Source organism: Camelina sativa, chromosome 14, assembly GCF_000633955.1.
Source record: "Camelina sativa cultivar DH55 chromosome 14, Cs, whole genome shotgun sequence".
Classification (NCBI taxonomy): domain Eukaryota; kingdom Viridiplantae; phylum Streptophyta; class Magnoliopsida; order Brassicales; family Brassicaceae; genus Camelina; species Camelina sativa.
The window spans coordinates 507,301-517,156 of NC_025698.1; the positions used below are offsets into that span (position 1 = coordinate 507,301).

The following is a 9,856-nucleotide window of genomic DNA, read 5'->3' on the forward strand; positions in this document are numbered from 1 at the left end:
TTTNTGAAACGAATTTAAAGTACACCTACTTATTACATATTCGTCTGCACGTGCTTATCAATTGAGTCATAACTTTAATTTGACTTATGTACTGATGACATATATAATACTATTATACTTCTAATATAAATAAACGATTAAGCTGTTTAATTACTGGGAAATATTTGACCAGGTGTGGCAGATTTAGACATTTTCTTGTTGTCTCAAAACATCAAACGCTCTGGTTACGGATGTTGAATTGTTGATGATTATGACACATGTGAATAAAATAATAAAATAATATTTTGGTCATTATAATGACTCTTGCTATACAATTTTGATTTAGATAGATATATATATCTGAGAAAAATTATATTTAGATCAATTTTATAACTTAGATGTTTTTCTTTTAATGATGAGCCTGAAACAAACATCGTATAAGACATCGTGATCTGAAATATTTTACATAGATGTGTATTAAACATACACACATGCATATACATGAATGAACATATATATACTTGTATAGATATAAAAAACAAAAAAAAACTTATACACTTGCATTTGCTTATTTTCGTTTTGTTTTGTTGTGATTGATGTATATGTAGATAATTTTGGACCACAAAAAACATGGACACATCATAACCAAACCTACTTCCCCAAGTGATCTGTAAATAACTACATATATTTAACTGTACACAACAAAAAAATGGGTAATTATGCGCAACTAATGTGTTTTTCTTTCATCGAGATTATCAAATCTTCATTATTTAATCGTTCTTATAACAGTATTATACTGTTAACCCATGTGACTCGATCGATCTGATAAACCAAATGTGAAAACAGATAAACGCAATTAGGAACAACCCAAAACATAAATCATGATTAAATTATGTACTAATGTTTAAATCAGCGTTATTATAAAAGAATAAGTGAATTTTTTTATAAATAAAAAATAAAAAATTAGCTTCTCATATCACATAAATGATTTTCTCGTCGCATTTTCAGAAACCTTCACATTTAAACTTGTTCCCATTTTGTTTAGTAAAAATTTGAGTTCCAATACCGTTCGAATAATAACATAAACACTAAAGTACGTAGGTTTCAATAGCTAATTTTCTTCAAATTCTCGGACTAACGAATCGACTCGACGAGGATCAGATCCACAAACTTAGATATGAGTCGAAGGATATAATAAGGCTTTATAGCCAGAGACGGTCCAGAATGTTACATCATATGTATGTACACATTTTTAAGTAATCATGGCATGCCAACAACTGGAATAGTACTTTAAAAAAAAAAAAACTTAAAAAAAAACTTGAATAGTAGTAGGTAAGGATTATATTTAATTTAATGTGATAAATTGCGTGCATGCATATATTTTATATTGTTTTGTAATAGATAATATTCTATATATGGAAAATGTGCATTTCTTTTCTGATAAATACTGTACGTGTAAATATATATATTACCTGAGTCACGTACTAACTAACAAAAACTGTATACGATATAAATTCAAATTGTTATAATTAGTGCTAACCAACAATAATTGGTAAGAAAAACAAAATTAGATAAATACAAAAATAACATTGCTTTAGTTAACAAAAAGGAAATAGACACGTATACTCATTCTAATACCAAAAAAAGGATCAACGGAATCTCAAACACCCGTCGACAACTACATACACATGTATACAAAGATTTGAAATTTCAATACAAAGAGCTAATTCGAAGCCTAATGAAAAGGACAAGAAGCTCACATGACCCGAACCATATCATTCATGGGCCCCTACGCATTACTCGGTACCAATCTCACTCTCTCTCTCTCTCTCTCTAAGACTTGAAACTCTATCAAGAATCTCAAGCCACCATTTTTTTCTTCATCCTCATAAAGAGAAAGAGAAAGATCCTCTTGTTTGGCAAGAACCCAATTTGAGTTCCAAGTCCTGATTTGCTTTGATCTTTCTCTTTCCTTGATTTCGTGTGTTAGTCAAACAGAAGATAGTTCTCTCTATATTTTATATATGCATATATAGTTTGCTTTCCGATTCTAGGGTTTTCATATTTCTCCTAAATTTTCATGGTCAAAGGAGAAAACCAAAGAACCAATCGAACCAAGTAGAGAAAGAAAACTTCAATATCAAAATCTCTCTCTCTCTCTCACTCACTTATATTATAAGGTGAGACCACATCAGAACTTTAATTTTTTTTTATTCCCTTCTTTTAATATATTCTTTGAATTTTTTTTTCATTAATCCATCTACCCTTTTTTTATATATATTTGTGGCTAGATTTTCGTTTTGTTAATTTGCTCTCTTTAATATTTATCTATCTATTGTATGTTGAAGATCTCGAGTTGATTCATCATCATCGTCAATGTCTTTGAAAAGCGGCCGCAACAATTCACCGATTCAAGAACAAGAGAAAGGTTTAAATTGCATCAAGACGACTCACTAAGAGAGAGTCTAAAGACACATCTAAAGATTTAGTCCAAGAACCGTCTCATAAATCAAGATTTTCCCCAAAAGAAAATCAGATAATTCCTCATGGATCTATCCCTAGCGCCGACAGCAACAACAAGTTCCGACCAAGAACAAGACAGAGACCAAGAATTAACCTCCAACATCGGAGCAAGCAGCAGCTCCGGCACCGGAAACAACCTTCCAATGATGATGCTTCCGCCTCCGGAGAAAGAACACATGTTCGACAAAGTGGTAACACCAAGCGACGTCGGAAAACTCAACAGGCTGGTGATCCCTAAACAACACGCGGAGAGGTATTTCCCACTAGACTCATCAAACAACCAAAACGGCACGCTGTTGAACTTCCAAGACAGAAACGGCAAGATGTGGAGATTCCGTTACTCGTATTGGAACTCTAGCCAGAGCTACGTGATGACCAAAGGATGGAGCCGTTTCGTCAAAGAGAAAAAGCTCGACGCGGGAGACATCGTCTCTTTCCAACGAGGCATCGGAGATGAGTCCGAAAGATCGAAGCTTTACATAGATTGGAGGCACAGACCAGACATGAGCCTCGTCCAGGCACACCAGTTTGGTGATTTCGGTTTCAATTTCAATTTCCTGACCACTTCTCAATATTCCAACAGATATCTTCCATTGCCGGAGTATAACGCCGTCCCGATTCACCGGAGCTTGAACATAGGAAACCACCAACGTTCTTATTACAATAACAACAACCAGCGTCAAGAGTTTGTAGGGTATGGTACTTATGGGAATTTAGCTGGAAGGTGTTACTACACGGGATCACCGTTGGATCAGAGGAACATTGTTGGATCAGAGCCGTTGGTTATAGAGTCAGTCCCTGTGGTTCCCGGGAGATTAACGCCAGTGATGTTACCTCCGCCTCCTTCTACAGCGGGAAAGAGACTAAGGCTCTTTGGGGTGAATATGGAATGTGGTAATGACTATAGCCAACAAGAAGAGTCTTGGGTGGTGCCACGTGGGGAAATTGGTGCATCTTCTTCTTCTTCTTCAGCTCTACGACTAAATTTATCTACTGACCATGATGATGATGGTGATGATGGTGATGGTGGTGATGATGATCAATTTGCTAAGAAAGGGAAGTCTTCATTTTCTCTCAATTTCAATCCATGAGAAGTTCCATCTTTCTTCTTCTTAATTCCTCTTTATATTATTTCATTAGTCAGTCTTCTTCGTTAGATTCTAGCAGTAAGAGGAAGAAAAAACGATCTTCTTCGTTTGTTTAATTTTTTTGGTTATGAGTTTTGTTTTTTCGACATGTTTCTTGATGTTCATCACTAGGCTTTTGTCACCATGTTGAACTCGTCTTTGTATATAAACTTATATATGAATATGATTTACATAAAATAACATGTTCACATGTCTCAACTTTTTTTAGCTAATTTATATCCATAATATTCGTTGTAATTCATTATTTACTCATATCATATTCATAAATTATATATTAATCTTAACATTTGCACACTAGGTGAAACTGCCTCTACCCTAGACTTCTAGCTTATATAGCCATCAATAAAACAGTGTTCATCTTGCTTTCTTTATTTTTTTCAATTTTAAATAGAATTTGAGATGCATAATTGATTGAGTTGGAAAAAAGCTTATAAATTTCATGAATTGTACTCTCTGTGCCTATCTCCCTACACTGACAAAGTGTTTCATGGTACATTCTAAGCTAATGGGCAGGTCCAAAAAAAGCCTCTCTTTTTTCTCTCTCTAATGGTCCTATATTGTTTGTTTGGTTACTCTTGTAATTTTGCTCGGTTAAAGAGATTTTTGCAGGTTATGGGCAGAGAAAATAAAGAGAAGCTAGCTATGGAAGAAGGACTGATATCCATCCATATAGTAATTCAATTTATAAATATTAAAAAGAACAAAAGGTATGATATGTTTTCACATTGTTTGACTTTTTATGATCACAGGTTCATTTAATTTCTCATTTTACTAATTCTCTATTCTTGTTTTGTTTTCAACCTTTGGTCAATATCTTTGTTTGGTTTGGATTGTGAATTGAAGTGATTTTTACCAAATTAGGCATCTCAATAGATCTCCTCAACCCCATGAGTTCTTTTAGAATGTTAGATTTTAAATCATTTGTCAATTACTACTATATATATACGTATGCCTCTGAATCACTACATATATACCCACCCTATATACACACATGCAGTTTAGACATGTACATGTATAATTAAATAGATGTGTTATAATAGTTTACGTGGAACTTTGGAATGCAGTCCTTAGGGAATATCATTTTCAGGTAAATAAGAAGAGAGATTCTTGGAAGAATTACTATATATTCTATAGTCCATGTATATATAGAGTATCGTGTCGAGTTATAAATTCTTGCATGCAAGATCAAAATGGAGAAAGTCATTGGCAGAATGGCAGATTTGATTTCTCTACTATTGTATAGACATACTCCACACCTTTAGATATTTTATCCAAACCATTTGTGGGTTTTAATTATTTTTCAGGATACACGCTATATATATACAACACACACATACACACATATATATAGCCTTTTTGTGCACATTATTCCATGTAACTAAGAGAGTCGTAATTTCACTAGATGTGTTTTTTTTTTCCTTTTTCTTTTTAGCTGCTAGTTCGATTTGACATGGCAAATTTGTATGTCTTCCGATAAGTATGAGTGGCGCGGGGTATTATTTGTGATCAAATTATCCTATAATAGCTAGGATAAATGTTTGAGCCTGCCACTATAATAAGTACCCCATATAAATTGAAGATCATGAAGAGGGTTAAGCGTGTGTATATGAGCACTCCATATACAACGAACATCAAAGAGTAATTAATTAGATAAGATAGACATGGAGACTAGATCATGTAAGCATACACATGTATATATGTGAATTACATATGTAGCCCGCATATCTTCAATATAGGGAACAAAGTTACAAAGGTAATATGTTTAAACAAATTTGCCAAGGGATGATACAATAAATGGAATACATAAATACGTATTAATTCCAAATAGTCTACAAGTAGCTAATATTCAATGTGTAGATGTCTCAAAAGGCTGTCAAAAGAGTATAAAATGTGTTTTTATATTCAAAAAGAATGCATATTAAAGAAGATATAATGAGATAAAAAGGGAAGTATTAGTGAACAGTACGGATGGAATACAAAATTATTAAGATGACAAAAGCAGACAATATTGTAACATATCTAAATGATCAGTTTGTGTAAGAATAAAGAGAATAAATGACATGCTCCAATTATTGTTAGTTAAATAATTCATTCTCATATTAGATTCCTGACCTAAAAGAGACTGCAAATATGTAGGCCGGTTAGGGTTTTTATAGGCATGATTGATGATGAAAAGGAAACTTCGTATTGGGGTTAATTGGTTCTTCCCTTTCTAATACATTTTCAATTTAAAGTAATACAATTAACTATTCACTTTAACTTTTAATTGATCGTTCCATTTTTGTGTCTGTTGATCGTTCCAAATCTTTCGCCATGCTGATTACAAAGAGCAAGAAGAGACAATTTTCTTTCTTACAAAACTTATCCATCAGAAAATAACATGACGGTAATAAGATTAGCGAAGCACTAGACTTTTTTAGTAGGTCTGGTTAATTCTAATTACTAATCTAGCTAGACTTTTGAATACATTGATGATTACATAGATGAGTCTAATTCATATGATATTTAAACTACAAAGTGAAAAGTATATCTAGCTCTTTAAAGTTGAGATTTAATGTGTTTAATTGATTTTAATATATGAGATCTACGCATTTCAAAACGCTACGTCATTGAACAGGAGTTTTATGCAAATTGAACCATCTACAAACTGTAACGTATAAGCTAATTATTACACTTCCTTTTGGGGTCCGAATACCATGCATGCTTAAAGCAAGATTGGGCCTGACAGTTAAATTTTAAGACTGAACAAAATTAGGCCCGTTAACAGGCCTACTCAGGTTTCAAGACCTAAACCCGGTTCTGGAACCGGACCCGGACCCGAACTCCCATTGCTCCCTTATTCGTCTTCTCCGAGGGAGAAAGAGAGAGCCATGGCGAGTGAATACAGATGCGTGGGATGTGGGTTTAGGGTTAAGTCATTGTTCATTCAATACTCTCCTGGTAACATTCGTATCATGAAATGCGTAAGCTTTTAACACACACAACCCAATTAGGGTTTTCGATCTTGTTTTGTCTTGTTTTTATATGTTTATGGTAATTTCTAAAAGTTTCCATCTTTGAATCTTACCTTTTCTAAGAACATATGTATTGTTGTTTATTTAGGGAAGCTGCAAGGAAGTAGCAGACGAGTACATCGAGTGTGAACGCATGGTCTGTTTCAATCAATCACTTGAAAGTTTCCATTTTTGGTGTTCTTTTGTTTTCTTTCCAAATTTTGAATTTAATTGATTCTTTTGTGCAGATTATTTTCATTGATTTAATCCTTCACAGACCAAAGGTGTATAGACACGTCCTCTACAATGCAATCAATCCAGAAACTGTCAATATTCAGGTAAAACCTTTTTCAATTCAAGTTTCTTGATTTCAAACATTTGCTATGATTACTTGGCAGTTTCGTGTCTAAATCTAGTTTTCTGATCTTGAAATTGGTACTAAAAACTTTTTGTTTTTTGTTTTTGCAGCATCTGTTGTGGAAGCTGGTATTTGCGTGTCTTCTTCTAGACTCTTGTGTCCTTATGTTTCATAATCTGTTATTATCTAAGTTGCTAGGAGATATGTAGTTAGTGAGATTCATCTGCAGCCAAACGCATTTGAAAAGCCTTAAACTCATCAAAGACAGAAGCTTGTTCCTGAGAAGAATTGATGAGAAATCAAGCTTTTCTGAGAGCTCGGTTCTTATATGTATAAAGGTTAGATTTCTTGTTTACTATCTTTTAATGGACTGAATTGGATATTTTTTGCTCTGAAATCTATATGTTTAGGTCATTATTGAGATAGTTTTGAAAGGATACTATAATGTTTTCTCATGTTACAGGTTCTAATCGGTGTTTTATCTGCAAACGCTGCATTTGTCTTCTCTTTTGCCATTGCGGCAAAGAGTTTGCTAAATGAAGTTTCTAGGTGATTATACTTCTTATTAGTTCTTTATTTTGAGTTTTTTTCACAGATTTCAGACTTTTGTCCCCTGAATATCGAAGTATGTAAATCTGCAGAAGAAGAGAGATTGTGTTGGGGATATTGATCTCGAGTTACTTCAAGATCTTTCTGCTTGCTATGTTGGTATGTTGTAGCTTTACCTTTCACTTTTAAGTCCTGATATCGAAATACCAAAACTTGGTATTGTGTTCCTTTGCTCAAAATGGGAATCTTTAATAATTACAGGTATGGGAGTTCCCAATGTCAGTGATCTTCATTGTTGATATACTTATCTTAACATCAAACTCCATGGCTCTTAAAGGTCAGACCGTCAAAATATTCTTACTGAAAATTGATTGATCTAGACTGTTTTTTCTTCTTGTTGTTTTGGAATCTCATATTGCAAGTTGTGTTAAAACCAGTGATGACTGAATCAACGGCCACCAGATGCATAGCCGTATGCTTAATCGCGCACTCGGTTAGATTCTTGGTGGGTCAGATCTTTGAGCCGACAACATTCTTAACACAGTTTGGATCTCTGATGTATCTGTCTTCATTATTCAGAATCGTATGATCCCATCATCTTCCACTATAGTCATTTTGTTTTGAAGAAAAGAGAAACCTTTTACATGATTAAAAGTCTTCTGCATTTTTTTGATGACCATTCGAATTGTATAACTAACTAAATATTATTGACATCAAGAATTGAATTGGGCCATAGTAAGAATATTTAAGTCTATCAAAAATTCTCAGGCCCATACAAACGTTACCAGCTAAGTAATTAAGAAATGAAATAAATTTGATCAATGTGATATAGAGCAATTCGATGAGAGTTTCTGGATGACATAAAACGTCGAAGAAATCAAACGACCAATAATAACTAATCTTTATTCGAATATTCGACAGAATTTTCCACCGACTAGTTCTTAAAGTACTTGTACGATGTTTTCTTTACCTGAAAATATATTTGTTATTTTGTTTTGCGTTGCAAGGCTTGGGAAGTTAGTGAAGCCAGCCCTCTCCCAGCTCGGATAAAATTGGGTCAAGTGTACGGATACAATCCTATGGGGACACGTCGAAGTGCCTCGTAGCTGTCTACGACAAGTCGACAACAACAACAACGACTAAATAATCTAAACTGGCCAATCTACTTGGGATACGTTAAAACTTGGGATTGGGTCCGTCTAGTTTTCACATGTGGAAGTCTTATTGGTGTCCTTTGTTTCAGAAAAAAAAAAAAAAAAAAAAAAAAAAAAAAAAAAAAAAAAAANACTTAAATCCTCATCCTTTGGTATAGATATTAACATTGAAATCAGTGGATGATGATTTGTTACATCATTTTTAAAAAAGAAAATTTAGAATGATATGAAATTTTGCAAATAAAATAAACAAATTGTAATACTGTGATATATTACAATTTGTTTTTCACCGTGCCCTCTCCGTTATTAGATTCTTGACGCAATGTGAGTATGAACCGGATACGACCTGTTAAACCCCAATGATCCAGCCAATGATGGAGATAAACAATAAGAATCCAATGATCATGTTCTTGAGATAGATCCACTGGGATTTCCTTTGGCTTATGTCCTCAAAAACAATCCATTCCTGCTTCACCGTTTTGGTGGATGGAGTGTTCTTGATTGTTGAGTCTTCAGCCATTTCCAACTCAGGATTGCTTACGTGCCTACTTATCACCTGCAACCGTGTCCACAGTCCAAAAATTAATATGTAATGTAACTAGAATTTGATATAATATTATGATTAGATTGTATCAGACTAGCCAATTCGAGTTTCATAATAGCACCTTTTCTTGTCCTTGCAAATGCAACTCTGGTTGCTCTTGTGCCTCAGAACTGTGCAAAGGCTTAGTAGTGTTCAGTGATGGAGTATCATCTATAGGAGGATGGTAAGGTTCAATTACACTCGAATTGTCGCTGCCAATCTATTAAAAGTAGACGTGTGAGAAACAGAAAGCAATCATATAGATATCCATCGTGTAAAACTGCTTACTGCTTGCTTACCATAGAGTCAGTGTCACTACCACAGCTATCATCGGTAAAATACCCTGTGACAGGTTTTTTGGGGATGCAAACATTGCAATTCTCATTTAGCAATAACCCAACGTATGGATAAACCTCATCATCCAAAATCATCTGTTGACCACCGTCATATGAGACGGATTGAGGAACCTGATCTAGCATGTTTAAATATTCATTAAACTGCTGGCCATGATGATTTGTTGAATCGTACTCAGAATAAGTGTTGTAATATCCTGACTGGTTGACCTGAAA

At 34.0% G+C, this 9,856-nt stretch overlaps 3 protein-coding genes across 3 annotated transcripts in view; 2 read left to right on the top strand and 1 right to left on the bottom strand.

Annotated features, from left to right (window-relative positions):
- LOC104738690 (B3 domain-containing transcription factor NGA3-like) lies at positions 1,787 to 4,422 on the top strand. Its single transcript, XM_010458881.2, has 2 exons — positions 1,787 to 2,159; positions 2,328 to 4,422. The coding sequence occupies exon 2, from the start codon at positions 2,526 to 2,528 to the stop codon at positions 3,591 to 3,593; it is 1,068 nt and encodes a 355-aa protein (XP_010457183.1). The 5' UTR covers positions 1,787 to 2,159; positions 2,328 to 2,525; the 3' UTR covers positions 3,594 to 4,422.
- On the top strand, positions 6,438 to 8,229 carry LOC104738691 (protein arv1 homolog). Its single transcript, XM_010458882.2, has 9 exons — positions 6,438 to 6,613; positions 6,753 to 6,800; positions 6,892 to 6,981; positions 7,112 to 7,157; positions 7,266 to 7,339; positions 7,465 to 7,550; positions 7,643 to 7,709; positions 7,812 to 7,887; positions 7,988 to 8,229. The coding sequence occupies exons 1-9, from the start codon at positions 6,521 to 6,523 to the stop codon at positions 8,137 to 8,139; spliced, it is 732 nt and encodes a 243-aa protein (XP_010457184.1). The 5' UTR covers positions 6,438 to 6,520; the 3' UTR covers positions 8,140 to 8,229.
- LOC104738692 (NAC domain-containing protein 1-like) overlaps positions 8,837 to 9,856 on the bottom strand; it is a 2,445-nt gene continuing 1,425 nt past the window's right edge. Inside the window, exons 4-6 of the mRNA XM_010458883.2 lie at positions 9,587 to 9,850; positions 9,370 to 9,507; positions 8,837 to 9,260 (exon numbers count right to left, since the gene is read on the bottom strand). Coding sequence (XP_010457185.1) covers positions 9,054 to 9,260; positions 9,370 to 9,507; positions 9,587 to 9,850 — 609 coding nt within the window. The 3' untranslated portion in view covers positions 8,837 to 9,053. The remainder of the gene's footprint in view (positions 9,261 to 9,369; positions 9,508 to 9,586; positions 9,851 to 9,856) is intronic.